The sequence below is a fragment of the Sphaeramia orbicularis genome, chromosome 3 (genome assembly GCF_902148855.1).
Source record: "Sphaeramia orbicularis chromosome 3, fSphaOr1.1, whole genome shotgun sequence".
Classification (NCBI taxonomy): Eukaryota; Metazoa; Chordata; class Actinopteri; order Kurtiformes; family Apogonidae; genus Sphaeramia; species Sphaeramia orbicularis.
In genome coordinates, this window is record NC_043959.1 from 54,785,513 (window position 1) to 54,806,946 (window position 21,434).

At 39.7% G+C, this 21,434-nt stretch overlaps 1 protein-coding gene across 4 annotated transcripts in view; it reads left to right on the forward strand.

Moving 5' to 3' along the window:
* Positions 1-20,317, forward strand: part of pcdh17 (protocadherin 17) — a 93,867-nt gene extending 73,550 nt beyond the window's left edge. For all 4 annotated transcript variants that reach the window (XM_030121489.1, XM_030121497.1, XM_030121506.1 and 1 more), the window contains exon 5: positions 15,503-20,317. In XM_030121489.1, the coding sequence (XP_029977349.1) occupies positions 15,503-16,200 (698 nt within the window). In that variant the 3' untranslated portion in view covers positions 16,201-20,317. The remainder of the gene's footprint in view (positions 1-15,502) is intronic.
* The last annotated feature ends 1,117 nt before the right edge of the window (positions 20,318-21,434 follow it).

Below are 21,434 nucleotides of genomic sequence, written 5' to 3' on the forward strand. Positions count from 1 at the left end.
AATGAGCTGGTGAGTCATAGATTCTCTCGGCTTAATTTTTTTTAATTCCCTGCCCCCTCCCTCTCTTCTTGGTTTCTTTCTTTCTCTCGCTCTCTCGCTCGCTCGCTTTCTCACTTTATTTCTTGCTCGTATGATCTCTCTAAATGGGCCAAGGCAACTTTCTTTACTGTCTACTGGGGGAAGGAAGTAGATTAGGGCTATTAACAGGCAGAAGGATGCTGATCAGCCTTTCTGGTCTCTGGTCTCATGTTTGGTCCGTACTGAGTTCTCTCTCTCTCTCTTCGGCTCCAGACACCCCTTGAATTTAGTGCGTTAATTTGGTGTATGTGCGTGTACGTTTGTTGGACTGAAACAGCCCATTTGATTCCCGCAAATACGTCCAAATATATTCCCAGGATGTCACGCAGCGCCAAAAAATAGCAAAAAGTGCACTCCATTCATGTCTGCAAATCGTAAGTAGTAAAGGAACAGAAATAAGACACAGCGCATGCATGCTGCTTCTGTTTACGTTGCTTATGAGCGAGCATGCTGCGATACGCACGCAGTAAAGACAAGACACACACAAGGATGCTATATTTAGATGACAAACTGCCATAAACTCAGGCTAAAGAAGAAGGAAATAAACAAAAGAGAAGAGAAAAAGCAAGGCGGTCCAGAAGCATCCCCTGTCACGGTGCAATCCCCCATGTCCTAATTACACAGGCTTAGAGGAAACGGAGGATTAGCCACTGATTCACCACGCTTCTCGCCTCATCTTCTAATAAGTCCCCTTTTTGTCTCCTTGCCACCCTTTGTGCCAAACTCCATGTCTCTTTTCAGGTAAATGTGACAAGATACTATTGACCCGTGTCTTTGTGGATGCCTTTGTTTCTACCGTCTCTTCTACCGACAATCCCAGGTTAAAAAGTGGATCTCATTATTTTTACATTTTAACATATAGAGTGTAAAACTTAATCTAAACTATTGATTTAGATTTGGTTCATGCATTGGTTCTCAGTGAATGTGTTTGTGCCAAAATTGCACTAGTATATTTGTGTACAGAGAGTCTAAGCCTCTTCCTCTGTGTCCCACGCGACCGAACTTCAGAAAAAATATGAACCGTGGTCACTGGAGAGAGACAAATAATTTGCTGATCCCAATCTTTTAAATCGACAAACATCATATGTGTAAATGGAGGCGCAATTCATAAAGATTCCGAAAATTACCTGTTTCTCACCTTTGACTGTAATCATTTTTTTTTCTCTGGGATAAGGTCCTATGAGGCACAACAGAGAATGCAGCCAGACTGTGTTCAAGTTTGCGAAGTTCCTTTTTTTACACAAACTAACAGTGGCAAACACTTTGAACTACAATAATGTATTTGTTCAACAAAAAAAAAAAAAAAAAAAGGTATTTTATGATGTTTATCTGTTATCATTGCAGCCCCAGTTTGTATGTTGTAGTCAGTGTTCATATTCTTATTTGTTTTAGGATGATTTTTTCTGTTAAAATCTATATGTAAAGTTTCTTAAATATCTACATCAACTCGTCTTGTATCATTTTATTCAGTTTAATAATAATAATAATAATAATAATAATAATACATTATTATTATTAAACTGAATAAAATGATACAAGATGAGTTGATGTAGATATTTAAGAAACTTTACATATATCAGTTTATTGAGTTTAATGGCCTCTGTTATCATGTCACAAGTCAATCCCCTTCAAATATTGCCATTTAGAGTAATATAACACAGAATTTACACCCCGCCCGTATATTACCTCATCTGGGTCTTTCCATTAAACTGGGTACATTTTGGTACCTGGCACTTTGCCAGCTTTTTAGACCCAATAATAAAAGAGAAATGTCGACATATTTCCCCCCAGGATGTACCTAATGATGACCTCAGATAGATGTTAAAAAAAAAAAAAATTACTCTTGCTCTGAACCGTCCCAAAATTAATGAACTTTTAGTAAAATATTGGGGCCAAAAATAGGACCAAAATTGTGACAGGAAAAGCTACCTAGGTGTCCGTGCATTTGACCAGAAAACATGGCTGTAAATGGTCTTATATAGCGCTATAAATAAAGACACTGTCAAATTTTTTGATCCTAGTGGTTTTTCTAACCCAGACATTTGGGTTTTTCATGAATCTCAGTCTAATTCCAGGTTTTGTGTGTAACCCATCGTGTCCACTGGTGTTACATGCAGAACCTGCCCATTTAAACACAAATAAATCGCGAGTAATTTTGCAACAGCGGTCATTTTTGTGAAACCCTCTGCCTTGCATATTTAATTTGATCCCCAAAAGGTACCTGTGAGAGAAAAAAGCATATTTGAAAAAATACTAGCGCATAATTGTCATGTCTTTTTTTTACAATGTTACATGCAGATTTTTGTATGAAAATGATGTAAAAATGTGTTTTATCTGAAAAATAGTTTCTCTTTTATCTCAGTAAATACTTATTTTTAAAATAGACCCAAAAATGGGTGGAAAAGCCTGATTAGATTACCCCATATATCACTTCTAAAGTAAAGGGACATCAACAATATTGTTGGAGACAGTGTAGGCACGAATGTGCTAATCACTGTCATATTTTTCTGGACATGTACAAAATTGAAGTCTTTCTGGGAAAGAGTTTTTGACATGATTGAGGGCATTATGACTTTCACAATTGTTAAGAGCATGAAATTCTTTTTGCTGGGACTGCTACCTGGAGATGTATTAGAGAGAGAAGACAAATACCCCTTTAAAATTCTTATAATTGCTTCCAAAAAAGACCATTACAAGGAACTGGCTCAAACCTGACGCAGCCCGTGAGGATCAGTGGCTGTAATAGAGGAAATCTACTCTATGGAAAGAGTGACTTATTACCTACAGCTCAAAGAACATATCTTCATAAAGCACTGGAGAAAATGGCTAGACTATAAACAAAACAATGCATAATTACTACAGTCTGTCATTTAAATATTTTGTGTTCAACCAGTGACCCCTAGTTTCCAAGTGTTTCCAAACTTGCTTCACAACATTAGTCCACACCTTGTTTGAATTTTTAGCCTCCATTTCCTGTTTTTAGGGACCAGTTTCATAGAAGCACACATCTGGCTCAAAAGTTTCAGATTTTTATCAGCAATCCCACAATCCTGCAGAATTTCACAGTATCATCCCCATTAGTCTGTCTGTTACTGTTGTGTTTTAGACAGCCCCAGCAGCATAAATTACATACTGTGTGCTTAAATTCTGGCTTCCATAATCCCAAAATGTGACTCAACACATGTTAATGATGCCCTGTTTGTCAGAGTAGGTTTGCTGCAGGTACAGCATGTATCTATAGACAAGTCTTGCACATGCTATTTCAGTGTATTTTTAGGCCGGAGACATATTTGATATGTATAAATAGCTTGATGACAGCAGGAATGAAAGGTTGTTCCTCTCAGACATCTATATCTAATAGCTTGCCTGTGGCTGCTCTGCTGCAATTGCTCAACCATTAGAACATTTATGGAGTGAGAGATAGAAGAAGCTGAAGATTGAGCTATAGCTAGAGGAAATGTTAATTTTAAAAGCTCTTATGTCACACGTCGGAGAGGAGGTTCAGATATTTTGAGTGGCTGAAGCAGTGGTCTTCTTGACAACCCACTGTTATCCCTTTTAAACCATTTGTATCATATTTGCTACGCCAGGTTCTGAGACCTCTATCTGACCAACAAGATCAATACTTTTCTTAAAAACCTGTTGTATATATGATGGCATATGTACATATAGGCAGGGTGGGATTTGTTGGGGGGAATGGAGGGATTTACCCCTCCTCTGGTTTTAACATCCCTACTTCTGCTCACTGAGTTTCATCCTCGGGGGGCAACAACGACCAACCAACTGAAATAACAGCCAGGTTGGGACAGTTTTCTTACACCTATATCCTACATTACTGGCACTAACGTTCACCTGAACTGAACTGTCGGCAGTCTCAGAATTCACGAACGTCCCCATGCACCGGGGCACCGTAAAGGGGGGGTAAACGTGACAAATTCCTGGGGCCCAGCATTTGTGTGTCCAGTGGATACAGGTTAGAAGTTGTGAAAATTTTGTGTAAGATCTGCTCAGTAATAGAGGAATAGAACCCGGGAGGTGGACGTTGAAAGTATGTAAGGTTTCACTTTTGTTTCATGCACCCCCACATATATAACAGCTGCCCCCCACACACACACACACACTCCGACAACGTATAGGTTTCATCATAGCTGTAATATGTATGTTTAAACGTGGACGAGGTAGGAGTATGTATGATAGGAATGTACATTTATACATTTCTCTTTACACTGTAATCCCGAGGAATGTACATATATACAAATAGAAGACGTATACATGAAAGGCTGCATTTTGTTTTTGTTTTTTTCCTCTTATTGTATGATCAAATCTCATACATTTATGTAAGGTGAAAGCTACTCTAAAGGCAATCTCGTTATGTACTGTTAATTACCTGTCTTTTGTTGATAATAGCAATAAAGTTAAAATAACAAAAAAAAAAACAAACGTCTTCAGTGAGATGAAAATCCACCAGGGGGCAATAAACACGTATCGGGTCGTATACAACAGTAGATGGGCTTTTGTTTTGCCTTTTTCAATATGGCCGCTATCGTTAAATCATCCGCACCCTTTTTGCAGGGAAGTCTTTGGTAATTTTCAAAAGTTACATTAAGAAGATTTATATTGTTCTTTTTTGTCATTTAAGGTTTTTTTTTATTGATTTACAAAAAAAAAAAGGGAAAGACAAAAACAAAACAACCTACAACTTAAAAAGGCAGCCGCACCCCCCCCCCCCCCCAGCACCCCCCACAATTCTTATACACATATATACATACACTTACAGCATGTACATAAACACGTACATACACACATACTGTCCACCAGCCCCCCTCCCACACTTTGTCTAAGATGTCCTCACAATATGAGCCTCATGTACTGAAACAATGCATAGTTACTTGATAATTGTTTTTTTATAATGAAGATAAATTGGGTTAAAAACATGTGTATCGAATTTGATACAACAGGAATAAAAGGTGCTTTATAAAAACACCCAATGTATCAAATTTGAAAGATATATATATATAGTAAAATGTTTTTGCTGTATCTCAATTCCAAAAAAAAAAGAATTTTGTGGCTAGTTTTTGATGGGTCAGGAGTTATTATCTGAGTTCTACTGTGAACAATGAATGCAACACGACAAAAGTTGGGGAAAAAAAAAAACTTAAGCCACAGTTTTAGTTTTAGATTTAGTATAAGAAAGACAAGTGTATATAAAGCTCTTTAGACTTTAGTAAAAAGGCTGCCGAAGCTCAACAGTGGGAAATTTCTGAAGAATGCTGTCACCCACCTCATTTCCAGATAAACATCACTATGCCTGATCTCAGCGCTTTTTGGCCTTGGATAAGTTCCCATGGCTGTTCATTACTGTTGAACCTGTTCGTTATGTTTGTCTACTTTTTTTTTCTAGTCTCAGGTCTGATTGTCAACAGATAACAAGATAACAGAAAAACAGTGAGATTCCTCTTCTCATTTTCACACAGCTGTTTCAAGGCTGACCTTTACTCATTATTAAAGCCTGCTCAGACCTTCCACAGTACACAGCAGGCAAAACACGGCTGAGCAGCAAGTGACACCTCCACACCAAGCTGTGAGAATATGTAAATGTGAGGATCGGCCGGTCAGATTTTATGGCATCTTCAGATTAAGTTGATCTGACATACCTATATGCCTGTTGGAGTCCGGGTGAGCGTTATTTTCTGCCGTATTCAGACGAACACATGTGCGCACACGCTCCAACACATGGACACACACTGCAGACTTTACATAACCAGGGAGGCACTTGCAAAGAAATTTTTGTTTGCGAGGGCCACATCATGAATTTCAGGACCCTCGTTGCTGCTTTGTGTTAAAGGGAAAGGGCTGTTTGAGAATACCAACATGGCCGTCCAGATGCCCCTCGTCTCCACCCACAGACCTTCCTCACCACCCACAGTACACAGCCCTGCTTGCTCATCATTGATTAGGCTTTGTGTGTTTGTTTTTGTTTGAAAATGAGCTTATGCTCCCCTTCCTCCTCCTCTTGGGTTTTATCCCTCGCTCTCCCCTGCATAAATACTCACTCCTCGGGGTGTTCTTTGAACAACTTAGCCAGGCATTAGCTGATGGAGGGGTCTGCAGTTTGTGAGGGAACGCCTGAAGAGAGGACGTGTTTGATCCTGAGATATATGTCCTTGATTCAGTCTCGGTATCGCGAGCCACTGGGCACCCCCACTGCTGTTGCCAAGCATTTCCTGCTATGCATCGGTATTATCTAGCCTCCCACTGCGATAAAAGCTATTACACTGGAGAGAAGTATCCTTCTTATTGTGCTAAGCCACCCACAGCCCAAAACAATCCAGACTTATTCCCTCAACTCGCAACTCCACTCACAGAAAAACTTTAAATTAATTGTTTTCCGTTAACCAACAGTTTATCACATAATAACATAAAAATGTTTTTGATTTGGATACAGCTAAATAACAAAGAGCGTATATTGATTGTAGACCCTGCTTCCAGGGATGTCGAATATTCTTTCTTAATCAAAGCTGTGCCAAATTACCATATGAAAGACATCATAGACCTTACTTGTGTTTGTTGATAGTTTGAAGCAGAACTATGGCTTATTTTAAATTATCAGTTCCACAGTAATGATAAATACACCAAAACAGCAGTTTTGTTGCAATACCACCGTAATGCAATCACATGAAAAACTGTTGAGAAAACAGACCGGCCAACTGTAGGGAGCAACTCGCACTCACAGCATTGGTCTCATTTAAAATCATAACAATATCAGATGCAGTAATACTCTTGAATAATGTTCCTCATCACTGCAGTGCTGCATAAAAAGAAGGAGGAAACTTGCCCCACATTAAATCTGATGCAACAAGTGAGATATAACTTGGTTTATTTGTAGTATAAAAAAGGATTGCAGTATGAACTCATATTTCATAATAATACTGGTTATTGTATAAAACGCAGAGTCATTTTAATTTGGAAAACATATTGTTTAATTAGACCGGCTTCTAATTTTCTAAGCAAATTGTTCACCCTGACTCAAAGTTTCTCCCATCATATTTACTAAACATTACCCTCAGTCACAACGGAGACTCTCTCGTCTGAGCTCTTCAAATATTTAGTCACTCTGATTGGCTGAGAACTGCGGGTGGGGGTTACTTGGATCAGCTGGGCTAGGTAGCAGTAGGCGAGGAGATTAAAAACACAATAACACACACACATAAACACACACAGCGAGCTCCCTCAGGTGAACAGGTGCAGTCATGGTCTGTCACAGATGCTCTCTGCAATTCGTCAGCTGCCATTCCTCCTGTCCACCTTGGGTGGGTTGGGGGATTTTCACCGCAACACAACAACTCAACACACACATTATCCTAGATCGTTCCCCGTACTCGTGGGTTACTTTAATAGCTCACTGCGCTGTCTGATGAGGACCCAGGTGTACACCACAGTGAAAGAACTCAGCACCTCTGTGATGAAAGCTACGCTCTAAATTGATACGTGTTCACAGCTTTTCGCTCACGTATTTTTGGATTTAGGGAACGAATCAGTTCGCCCTGAGTTTGGCTCCCTGCTGCTGTTGCTTTGCTAGCACTAGTGTGTGTCTACAGGTCTCTGTTGGTTCCCCCCTCCCTCTCCTGGAACCACAGTGTGTGACAGAGGGACATTAATCACAGGCCTGGGTAATAAAGCGAGGAGGGATGGGCATGTAGGGCCAGGGGGGCAGGCGTCTAGAGGGAGAAAGGGGTGTTTAGGGAAATCACACCATGGTTTATGACACACACTGATAAACAGGCATACTTTTATACTCACAGGTTTAGGTGCACATCCTTCACCCACTGTGCTGATATTTACACCGTGGACATACACAGCAGCGTCTTAAAATAGCAGAAAACACGGTGTTAGAAATAGTGACTAGTTACATTCTGTTAGTCAATAACCGGGCAGAAACATGTACATTCCCGTCACCTGTGTGTGAATTAACGTGGCTTGTGGCCATCTTTAATGGAGTGTTAATTACCTAAATGATTTTTTTTTTTTTTTTTCCTAGAAAGACAACAGAGGGTTTGTATAATTAAGGTAGAGATTAAAGGTTCTATCACCTTCACTGTTGGACAGATGCTGACAGCGTCCTGACCCCCTGACACCTTCATAACACGAGACGGTGATAAAATGTGACTGTATGTTTCATTCTAAATGGCAGCTGTGTACAGAATTTAGTAGTCCAAGGGGTTTAACAATATTGAAGGTTTTCTTTTTTTTTCTTTTTTCAACATTTATTTTTGACCTCTTTGGGTTATTGGAGGGTTTTTTTTTTTTCTTTTTTTAATATCAACCTCATTTCATCTTGACATTTTACAGTGTGCTCTGGTTGTGAATCAAATGGAGTTGTGATAGTGGATATCATCTGTGTGTGTGTATGTGTGTGAGTCCTTGCAGTGTAGGGTATTTTTTATGTTTTTTTTATTTTTTTTTTTTTTTGGTGCATTTTATGTTGCATCTGCACTTGCATCTCACTCTTTGAGATGTATTAGAAAAGGGTACGCTGAAAAATGAGACACCAATAATAGTTTCTGCTTCTTGTAAATCCAATAAAACTACAAAACAGCAGTTTAATGCACTACATCCATAAGATCAAGGCATTCAGAAATACAAGAGAAAGCAAAGAGCGTGAGACTAACTGAACAGAGGAAGATAGCCTGTAATATTATTAAGAAAAGTTACAAGAGGTTAGTGTGCTGCTTTCCTTTTGTTCATTTTCATGTTGTTTTTGTTTTTGCAGGTTCCTTTTTGCTTAGAGTTAAAATTCTATAGCTATGTGTAGTAAAAGAAACATAGGCCTTGTGTCATTGTAACCCAGCCTTCTGTTTCTAATAACCGGTAATCACTCAACATGACTTTTTTTTTTTTTTTTTTTCCATCTATTCTCTATTTAAATGCAATTCTTCTTTGAAACTGTTGAATTATCCTTAATTTATTCTGCAGAAATGGTCACGCTCACTTTAGAGTATGTAGGGGCTTATGATTCCTTTTTAGATAAAACAACTCATTGGTTCAGAAACTAATTAACAAATCCTTCATATCGATGAACATTGACGAGCCCACCTCACCCTGGTGATGTGAGAAATATCTGATTTTGTCAAATAACACATGGAACCAGAGTTATTTATTTACTCCTCCATGAAATGCTGCTGAATTAAAGGGTTTTTCTGATTTGGCAAAAGTTTTCTTTGACACTGCATGTCCTTTGGCTGTTGCTTAAAGATATCTTAGAGCGGCTTTATAACTCTTTCATGCGCTCTTAGCTGTAAAGATAACTGGCAGCTACATAGCTAAGCGATCTAATTTATTGTTACCCCCGTCGCAGTATTCTGCCCTAAAGCCAGGCAATTAACCCTGCCAGAGGTAGTGAGATAGCTCCGACTGCCACAGTTAAAAAAAGAACACAAGCACAAAAGATTGTGTGAAGTTAATTAAAGTTTTTTGTTAGCAATAGAGGTGTAATAAATATCTGATTTCAATCGGGGTTTCAGGTCAAGTATCTACAATAGACCTGCACAGATACAGACTTCAGCTGTTTCTGCCTCATGACCTGGCAATTTGATCTGTTTTTCTGCAACACTTTCTTGTAAAAGGAGCCAAGTCTCGTTCCGTCTTTTATTTCTGATAACTGGGTTATTTTTGTCACTTTTCACACAGGCCAACCACATAATTTGCATATTATTGTATTGTACCCGTCCATTTTCCCTTTGTTTCCATTCGATTCAGGGCCAGAGTGGCTTTAAGATGCGCTGTCCTTTTGAACACTTGTACAGTATGTAAGATGAGATTTAAGGGCTTTTTTTTTTTTTGTTTTGGCATATCTGTGGCTAAGATTGTAAGAGAGATAAAGTCTAAGAGGTGAAAGATAAAACTGCTGTGCATGTTTTTTTTTTGCAAAGGTTTGTGCTATAGAAGTGCTTGTAGAGAAATACAAATACTTGAAAAAAAATTGATACCAGTGATGTTGCAAAGGAGGAAATCTAATCTCATGATGGATGCAGGAAATTTATCAGCAGCATTTTGAAGCACGTTGATAATATATAAAGCGATCTAAAGTGGAAGAGATAGTAAAGTAGAAACCTCATTGCAAATTCACTATTTTTGAGTCTCCTGATGATTTATGGCATTTCCAAGTCGGGTTTAATGCACTCTGTCTATAGTATATTTATCTGTGTAATTTATCTTGAGATGACTTGACTGTACATTAGCGCTTTTGCTGAGGATGAAACCAGAGAAGGAGTGACTTAGCAGATCCCTGGTAGCCAAATCGTCACAGCAAAATGTGTCCTTGGTGGAGGCTTCTATTGCCCATCACAGAGAGCTGGTGTAGCCATGGTGAAGAGAGAGAGAGAGAGAGAGAGAGTGGGGGGGGGGATGAATGTCACCCCTGTTCTCATATGTCATATTGTTAGCCATAGATATGAGGAGAATGCCTCAAGGTTGAACGTGCAGCTGAGACATGAATAATCTATCAGAGATTTCCTCCAACTAAATAGAGGGAAATATGTCTGCATGGATTATTTATGCTTTAATATGCACACGGTGAATGGACAATCACCTCTGAGAGCATGAAGACATTGTAGAGACCAATTTAATTGTGTGTCTGGAATGCGTGCAAGCTGAGTGTGTGAAAGGCAGCGCTTGTCTAACTGTTAAGCTTGGTTCCATGCAGTGACTGAAACTTGCAGCTTGGTGATGGATTACAGTAACGGCGTGTTCTGTCGGGAATGTGTTTTCAGGTTAGTATTAGGGCTGCACGATATTGAAAAGAAATGACATTGCGATTTTTTTTTAACCCTGCGATGTACAGGGTGCATCAAAAATATATATATAAATTTTGAAAAATTAGCCCCAGTTCGGCATTTGATAATTTTTTGGAATTTTCTTTTATGGACGTCAGTAAGTAGGGGATCGGTGGATATTTGTTCAAATTTACAGACCCAGGTTTTCATGCATGAGTGAACAGGGGCAAATTGCGCAATCCAAGTTAAAACTGGTTTGTGCGAAGTAGCGGTGGGATTTAAATCCAATCAAAGGTCACGGGAGGGGACAGTGGGCATCCATCTTGTTAAGGTTAACCCTAACTCTAACCCTAACTTGGCCTGTCCTCAGTGACATTTTCAGGCCTAAACAAGTTGAATTAACTTTGAAAGGCAGGAACAGCTGCCATGGGGAAAGAAATGAAACTGACATTGTGGCCAAAGTGTTAATGCTGTAACCTGGCAATCTTGTGGAAAACAAGATGGATGCCCATTGTCCCCTCCCATGACCTTTGATTGGATTTAAATCCCACCGCTACTTCACGCAAACCAGTTTTAACTTGGATTGCGCAATTTGCCCCTGCTCACTCATGCATGAAAACCTGAGTCTGTAAATGTGGACAAATATCCATCAGTCCCCTACCTACCGACATCCATAAAAGAAAATTCCAAAAATTATCAAATGCGGAACTGGGAGTAATTTTTCAAAATGCATAGTTTTTTTTGATACACCCTGTTTATTGCAATATGGAAAACTACTCAGGAGGATATAATAGCTGTGTGGTGCTAACATAAATGGTCAAACAAATTAATTGTGTTTCCTGCAAGACACTTTCGACACAGAACACGTGTTTTAATATTGTAGCCGAAATAATTCCAGATAACTGACGCTGTTCTTTTTGGCACTAAGTCTTTGTTTTCGGTGATTTTCTCTTGTTCGTTGCCCATTTTTAGCTCACCGGTGGTCATCAGGCCATAAGCTATTGTCGTCACGCGGCATCCGGCGTCGTCGTCTGTCGTCATCTGTCGTCGTCGTCTGTCATCCGTTACAAAAATTTCAATTGTCTTTTTCTCCTAAAATACAGTTCTGATTGACTTCGAACTTGGTATACAGCTTCTTTATGATGATGTCAACACAAGGTATTGAAATTATTTCCATCTGGATCTGATTCTGGATTTGGTGCGACTTTGAAAAAATTTCCCTTTGTAAGAGATAGGAAGTGGATTGATACAATAAATCAGTATCAATGATATCAAGTTGGAATTTGAATTTTTTACAGATCTCATTGGAATATGACCAAAACATGGGCTATTTCTGTAATATAATAAATACACATAACTGGGTGATAAATGGCATCTGGATACATTTCCCAAAGCTTTTCATTTGGCCGGTAAACTACAGGGCCATTGGTCCTATTTTTCAATGTTGTTACCAGTAACTTGTTCCAGGGGCGTGGTCTGCTTCGGCAAACTGATTAAGAAAGATTGTGATTGGTGGATCACTGCTCGTAGTGTGTGTGTCATGTACCCGGGTTGAAATTAGATGAGAACACATTGAGTTCATTCGCCTCCTACATTGCAGGACCTGTGATGTGACTACTGCGCACACGTACATTGCAATGACGATGCTCAAACGATATATTGTACAGCTGTAGTTTGTATTATTTATGTACGTGCTTTGGACCAAGACACGGGCCTTTGTCCCGTCACGTTGTTCATATTTTCTTAGTCAGTCTCATATCACTCTTGCACAAACACAATCGAACACTTAACGCATTTGCAGATGGATTCTCTCACCCACATGCCATTTAAATGTAGTCCATCTCAAACTGGTCTGGCCTCCACTTTCCAGCTCACCTTATTTATTTCATCTTCAGATGGCTGCTTCGACATGGGAAATGTCAGCCTCTCTCTCCCAGCACTGTTTGGCTTCTTCAAACATTTGTGAAGTGTTAAGCTCATCTCTACAGCTTAGGAGGGCAGTCTCTCAGGAATCTAGGCTGCTGACCCGCAACACGGCAAAGACAGCCTAGCCAAGTGCACTCAAGCACATCCACTCTGCCTGCTCATTCGCATCAACGAAAGATTGTATTAGCCCCAAGTTTGCGGTCTTTAAAGCAGCACTCTAGCAACGCTGCAAAGGTCCGTGCATCACATAATGGAATTGATGGGGTCGCTTTACAGCTCCTAACAGCACTGTTGTTGTTTTGTCACACTTATTTGAGAATTATAGTCGAAATCCTCTTCAGCTCTGACTCATTTAAACCCTGCTTTTAAATAAATGAAGAGAACTTATTTAACTCTGAGTGTTAAATTCTGCCAACTAGTTTTGGTTCCTGACTCCAAACCACAGCGTTCCACTTACAAAAAGATAAATGCATGAGAAATAATGAGTTAAAATGTAGTTCTGGTTCCTATACTTTCACAATTTACACTATACATTTACAATTTGTAATTCTGCATCTGCATCTGTGTTGTTTATTTCCAGGGAGGCATTTACATAAGCCTTTTTTGGCTTCTATCCTCTCCTGCACAGTGGTGTTACTTGCAGGATTTTTTTTTCTCTTGCTATTTATGATGTGTAAATAAATAAAATGACTAAAAAATCTGTTAAATACCGTGTGTCTTTCGGCAGGTGGGGGCTACATCATAGTAATTTGGTTCGACTAAACCATGTATTGAATAAAAGCACAGATGACCATCACTAGTATGCACCCAGTAAATGTCACAGCAGGTTTATGTTTGGATTTCAGCTGCTAAAAACTTTGTTTACAGAGCCACAGAATATGGTGTGAGTTATTGATTTAACCCTTATTCTCCTCCTGATCTAACAGCACAGGTTAGGGAGGTGTGGGGTGGAGGTGAAAGTCTTATGGCTATGTATCGATCTCCTCATATCGATTTTTGTACTGGACTATATTTGCTAAGCCATACCTGCTTTTAATTGCCCTTATTATATCTACAGGATATAATTAGAAATCACATGCATTACTTATGTTTGTATGTACCAGTGAAGTGTGAGTGTTTTGTCCTGCTTGGTTTTAGATTAGTTTATCAATTTTTTGCAAAACAAACAAGAGACATGAAATGAGATGAGATTCAACTGGGCAGAGATGAAAGCTGACACAAATATATTTATATATTTTTTAATAATAGGCAGGAATCTATCTTGTACTCATCCTGTTGCTGTTTGACACTTACTGTATATTTTGCCACAGACAGAAGTGAGTGTTACAAAATTTAACCACCTTTAGATTTGGAGGTTAGAAGCCTCTCTCTTCTCTTTCAGCTTGTTTTTCAGTATTTTTTTTTTTTTTTTTTTTTTTTAGAAAACTAGCAAGCCCTGAGATGCTATAAATATTAGAAGTGTAGAGCATGTCTGCAGCATTTGGCACCCCAGACAGACAAGATGCATCCAATATCTTAAAACCATTATGTAAAGTAGTCTGAGCTGTTGCCATTTGTTTACAAGCTTGTGCAAGAAATGTTTGTATTTTACTGCAGAGCTGTGTGAAACCCTGATGTGTTACTCCTTGCATGAGTTTGTCTAACCTATGCCTTGTTACGTTAACCCCACTTTAACAAACAGGATGATTGATAGAGGCGCACGCATAGATGTGTCACATATCATTTGCGAAATAGTGTTCTAGCCTTTTTTAAAAGAGATACAGCAACTACCCAATATTATTGTTTTATATTTATCACTACTAAGCTATAATACACATCCACCTAATTTTCTGGCATGTAAGTAAAATATGAACAGTATCTGAAACCAGTTGGACTTGACTGAGTTTGTATAATCTAAACAGTTACAATAATGTCTTTTTGTGTGTTTCATCCCTCTCAGCCAATGGAAAAATTCCATTTGTGGAACAGCAGATGCTTATTTTATTTTATTTTTTTTATTATTATTTTTTTTTTCCACTTCACACCCGAGAGGAAAAAAAATGTGCTCTTCTTTTTATTAATGTTTTGTTTTTTCTAACCAAGTCCTGGATCAGTTTGACATAGGCATGAACACTCCCATAATCAGCCAGAGTGTGCTTCCCTCTGAATAGATGAAAGAGGGGAACACACACTTGCGCTTAAACACACATTCACACACAGCAACAAGCGCACAAACAAACAGTCGCAAACACACATGGAAGAAGCACAAGCCATTTGGCACAGCCTCTATGTCTGGGGAGGGCTTCAAAGCCCACTGACATGAATTTATGATAACGGCACTACGCCTTTGCCAAACCTCAACTGTTGTTGTTTTTCTCTCACTCCCTCCCCATCCCTTCTGTATGCTCCGCCATCCCCTTGATCAGAGCTTTGGAAAATGCTAGCAGGTGTCTCCCAGTCCCATGGAAAGGTGGTTCTGTATCTATGTGTGTAAAAGTGCATACATGCCTCTGTACATATATGTATAAATGCATGTGTTTGGGGTGGGATGCCCTCAGCTAGCTCTCCTTTTCGGTGTCATATCATTATATTTGGCTCTACCTCCCTATGCTTGGACTACAACTTTTTCTAAAGTGCATTTCAGCTTCATAATTACTTCATGATAATATGGGCCTCTCACTGTGTGGGTTTATTCTATTCAGTGCACACCACTGACCATGCTTCCCTTTCCTTTCTTTTCTCTGCAGATGAAGACTGTGTGAATTGTACAGAGGAGTGCAGAGTACTGGGCCACTCCGACCGCTGCTGGATGCCCCAGTTTCCAGCTGGAGGGAACCAGGCAGAGGGTGTTGACTACCGCAACAATATGTTTGTGCCAGCCGGAATGGAGACTGTGCCCGAGACAGAGACCTATGAAACAGTCAACCCCAATGGAAAGAAGACATTCTGCACTTTTGGCAAGGAGCGGCGCGACCACACCATCCTGGTAGCCAACGTGAAGCCCTACTTGAAGGCAAAACGTGCCCTTAGCCCACTCCTCCAAGAGGTCCCTTCGGCCTCTAGCAGTCCCACCAAAGGCTGCTCCACCATGTCTCCTTGTTCCTCAGTCAAAAGTCCAGCTGATGGGGCTGAAGGCAAGCCTCCTCCTGCTACATGCTCTGGTCACTACGGGCCTCCTGACGGTCAGTACTTGTCACCAACCAAACAAACCAGAGACCAGGGGGTCTATCCACCCTTGCCACCCTCTGATCCTGTGGCCAAGGTGCTGGCTGAGGCCCGCTCCAGGATTAGCCAAGAGGCAACAGGTGAAATGGAGTGTGCCCTGGAGCAGGTGGAGCCTGATGCAAACCGTGAAGGAATGGACGCTGACCAGGTGGTGAGAGATATCGACAAACTATTGCAGGACTGCAGAGGAAGTGAAGCCACCGGCACACTCAGGAAGTGACACAAAGGACTGCAACTAAAAGAAAACACTGAGAAAGAGAAAGGAATAGGATCCTATTCCAAAAAAACTCTCAAGCCAAAACTGTCACCAAAACAAATCAAAAAGGTTAAATGGCTCTTATGATAGGAGCTCTTTTTACTGTATTTGTTGTTAAAAAGTACTGACACTGAATGGACAATGGGAACATTTATACTGTCAGACATTTGGCACCAGTTTTGGTGCTAATCCCTACCAACAAAAGTAGAACTGTGTAACAAACATCTGAATTCTGCTGAATTTATAAACTCTTTTTGTTTGGATTCTTAAGCAAATTGCAGTGGCTTATGCCTCTGGCACCTCGCAAACTATTATCTAAGTGCCCACCAGCTCATAAGTGTGTTGTTCATGGTCTCTCGTGAAATCCTACATATCTAAGTGTGTGTAGGTGGATTTCTGTTATGTGTAATGGCCATAGACACTGAGTGAAAATGGACTATTTATGGTCAGACATGACAATCGAAGTGAAAACAGAGAAACAAGTTTCAGTCGGTTCGGGACAGTGAAAGACAAAGGTACACAAAGCAACCTTTTCTTTTCTGACTTTATTATAGGTGTTTAAAGCGTGATGGATCCTGTGTCTGAACATGGAGAGGTTGGGTAATCAGGGCTGTGCTCACAGTGGTTGGTTATGGACTTGGGGTTGGAGGGGCATAAACGCTCCACCGATGGAGAATTATTAACAGTGTAACCATGTTTCACCAGTCATTTGTAGCCACATGTGTAAACTGTGTCTGTCTCACGCCTCTATTTAAACATTCATGACGCTGAGCGGTGTAGTCGCACACACACGCCCATTTTACACATGTGCATTACACTTTGTGCACATGCCAACACAGTCACATGCACTGATGCCCGTACACACAAGCAAACACACACACACACACACACATACACACACACAATAACGCATACACACAACTGGCCATCTGTGTATTTGTCTTATACATGTTCATCATCAGCTTCCTTGTGTACAGTGAATTATCATGTGTGTGACTATGCCTTAAGGCAATCACAAGTTGTGTAAAAAGGGACATATTTCCTCAGCTGTGAAAAGATGATATCTATATGATGATATAGATGAATATATGTATGAATCCATGTATAATGTCCAAATATTAACAAAATATTTATACCTTTTTTAAGAAAAAAGAAATGAGGAATTTCAGCAAAAAGTGTCCTCAAGACAAGGTCGAGAGTGGGCTACTAACTTATTGAACTGCAAAGGACACTGCCATTGTTTCGAAGACAAATATCCAAAAATATGAATAAACAAGAAAATGTCCCTTCACATTATCACTATACATAATATCATTATATGTGTAAATGTATCCAATTTAGATGTGTTTACATAAAAAATTGACATATTTTTATTGATTTTACTGCAATTTCTGTGCATTTGAGCCAAATTGTTATGTGTACAAAAGCTATATTGTGTATTTTATTAAATTAATATATAGTTGTGTTGCAATATACATGGGCTTATATTGTATTTGGCAAAAGTTGCCTTAGTAGCTGTCGAACTCTGTGAGTTTGCTTTAGTTTGGGTTTTTGTTGGTGTTTTTTCCTCTCTATTCTGCATCGTTGCAGGCTGGCTTCAGTGCTTTTGAGATGTCGCCTCTTTTTACCCTGAGATCCAGCTGGATCAAATACAATAACTGTTGAAAGCTTAATGAGCCAGCTGATCTAGAATACAATTCAACCAACAACAAAAAGCAACAACCACAAGATAACAGTTTGAATATTTTTACTGAGCAGATTTTTACAGGGCAGCTATTTTCTTTAACAATAACTAGTATGCGTATTTTGTGTTCATTATGTTTTTACTTTCTTTCCAAAAAAGAAACCTGCCATATGGAAAGTGGAGTGGTTTCCTTGGTGATCATAAAACTGCCTTACTGTCTCTGCGGAGAGCTTGTTGTATCTGTGGAGCTTGTGACTGCTTATAAAGCCCTGGTCCACCAGAATGTGCATTTTCTATAAAGGACCAAAAGAGGTTCTTTTTCAGCAGTCTGTGTTGTTTATGTATGTACTCCTTCTCAAAACATGTTACGATTCTCATACTTTGCAGAGAAACTTGACATCTGAAAATATATCTGAAGTTACTTTGGATTTGATGTCTTAGCTGTTTAGGTACACGGTTTATATAACCAAGTGGCTTCACCTTCAGGCTTTCTAAAAAAAAAAACAAAAAAAAAATGATACAGACATTTATTTTTGAAAATCTTGGCACATTTCGGCCACTCTCTGCTTTTTCTAATATTCTCAGACAGTAAATTAAGCAGAACAGTAGGTTATTAGATTAGTGTTTGGAAAATGTGACCACAATCACCAAATCTATGTAGGATGCATCCATTAGGGGGAACAGCGACTTACAGCTCCTGGTGTATTTACTGCAGAACATGTATCTAAGCCGGGGTTTCAATCCGAACAGCAGGTATTACACATTTTATCCTGCTGACATCACACACATCACATCTGAGCATTGTGGTATTTCTGTCTAAGCCCTCTTTTTCCTTAATCTAGGTACATGTTTGGACATTGTCCTGCCATTCTGCTGAGCCGCTCTATACTTTGCCTATTTTCCATCTTTTTTTTATTTCAGCCATCATTTGCTTACTTTTCTCCTCTTGCGATGTTTGCTTTCTTCCCTCTCTGGAGCAAAGTAACTCTTGCCTTTTCTCCTCTCTTTCGTCTATAAAGTATTTGGTTTCAGTTTACCCCAGCTCTTTCCTGGGAGACGGCAGAGGCTGTTTTTAGAGAGGGCTGGGAGGCTGAGATGGAGAAAGAAAATATTTATGGTTACTTTTAATAAGATATTTTCTGTTATCTCTCCCAAATATCCAGATAAATCAAGCCCTGAGTCTGGAATTCGCATCATACGAACAGAAAGATGCTGTTAAAATGTGCTGTTGAAACACGGCTTCATAACTGTGATCCTAACAGAAAGCGATGCTACTTATGCATGCACGCAAACACAAACGCCCGGGCACTTCTGCAACACACTGCCTTTCATTTAAATGCATAGCCCCTTAAAGGTAAAGTAAAGGCTGAAAGGGAGGGCAAAACACTCCACAGATAAATGTGACACTTCCACACTTGTCTTCATGGTTTTATTTTCCTTTTATCTCATTGTTCTTGGTCTTCATGCTGGATCAGGCGTTTCCTGCATGCTTTTCCTTGATTCGCCTTCATGCCCTCATTGTTAAACAAAACAATTCCTTTCTTCCAGTTTAATTTGGGTTACTTGTGTGGTATAGATTTATTTCTAACTCACACCCTACCCCTATTGCTGCGGTACCTGTTTGTGCGGGCATTAATTAAAAAATAATAGAGCAGAGGTCGCCCCGCGGATCCATCTGTGAATGTGGGAAACTGATGCAAAACACTGTCACACTTCAGGCACATTGAAAGTCCTGTCCCCTCTAATGGTGTTCTCCTGGCCCGGCCACTGTCTGCACACATACCCGCAAACTGTGGGCAGGAAATGAGCTGGGTCCAATGGATGGACGGTATTCTTTAAAGCCATGGCCCCTCTCTCAGGCTATTTGCTGTCTAATAGAGCAGAGGCTGCTGCTGAGGTCAAAACGTAGTCGGAGATTGAACATAATGTAAGGCCTCTCATTATTGTCTAATTACACACTGTTGGCATCATACACTGGCAGTGCATTACTCAACTTTAGAGTGGGTTATTTTTGCCCACTTGAGACTGTTGGTTTTACCAAGTGATTAGGACAGGGCCTTGTTGAATGTGGCTAACCGCCTCTGATCTCTGACTCACACTGATGCAGGTGCACACGGACTCAGACAGCCACTGCTTTCACACATAGAAACAACATGCTGTTTTGGTTAGTTAGAACAAGCACCCGATGTTTGTCAGTGACGTCCCCTCACCCCCAAGCCCACGCTGATAGCAATGGGCTCCACGCTACAACGGGCAACTGGTGAAAAGACCAGAGACATTCATTTGTATGGATTATTTCAACTGCTATTGTCTAAAGGCTGTGTTCATTGTGATCTATCTGAAAAAAAAAAAAAAAAAAATGATGAAAAGATCAAATAAAAAAGCAATTACTAATAATGTTTGCTCTTGTCCTTGTATGAGTTGGTTGAGGAATGGCTCGTCATGGCTCTGCTTTAAATTCTCCTCTCCCATGAGATAACCCCGCTACACCCGATATGTTCTCTCAAGCATCTACGCAGCCAATTTTGCCTCGTCAAATAGGATTGCATTGTTTGCTTTCACAGTGCTGGCCTGGTTTGGAAAAAGACAAAAATTGGTTTTCAGTCGTGTTGGTTGGTGTTAAATGCATGTAGACAGACACCTCAGACCCCCGCAGACACAAAAACACTGATTTAATATTAGCTTTGGGCCAGTGATTCTTTAAATTCGTCGCAGGTTCACATTTTTTGCCACAAAAAAAAAAAAAAAAGATTACTGCTTAATTGCTCAGAGGCAAATCAATTGACGGTTGAATTTACGTGGACTAATGCACATGTTGCACTCTGACCACAGGCCAATGTTGAAGAGAACTGGCCTGTGAATGCAAATCTAGCTGAAGGACAGATACACATTATAGAACACTTTCCATTTGCTCGGTCAAAACTGCTTTACTTAATTTGTATTTTATAGCTATTGGGTGGCAAATGTAACGACCCACATTGTATATAGTTCCCTAAAAAGAATAGCAAAGCAATAAATAGAGTTGACGGGTGCTGTTTTCCCAATGCAAAATGACAAATCATTAAAAGCTCATGATACACCCACACATTTATCTCAACTAGTATTTCCATCAGCGCTGAAAATGCTGGAATTCATGTAGTCGTGTCAGTTTGTGACTCCGTGCATCAGTCTGCACTGGTAAATACTCATGCAGGAGAATTAAATCAGGATTTTAAATGAACGAACGTCCTAAATATGCAAGTGAATCATTATATTGGTAAATAATAAAAGAGGTCAAACGACTGGAGAGATGCTTTTACATCTAAACATTTTAAGAGGCATGGTCGTGTTTGTAGTCGTCTCAAAATCCATCTTAATAAACACAGATTCTTAACATGAACTGGAAAGCAGACAGAGAGACTAGTGCTTTCAGCCCTCGCTGCCAAAAAGAACTTATTCAAACATCTCAAGATAACTTATTCTTGGAATTATTTATTTGAAAAGGACTCAATCAAATTAATTTTCATTTTGACCA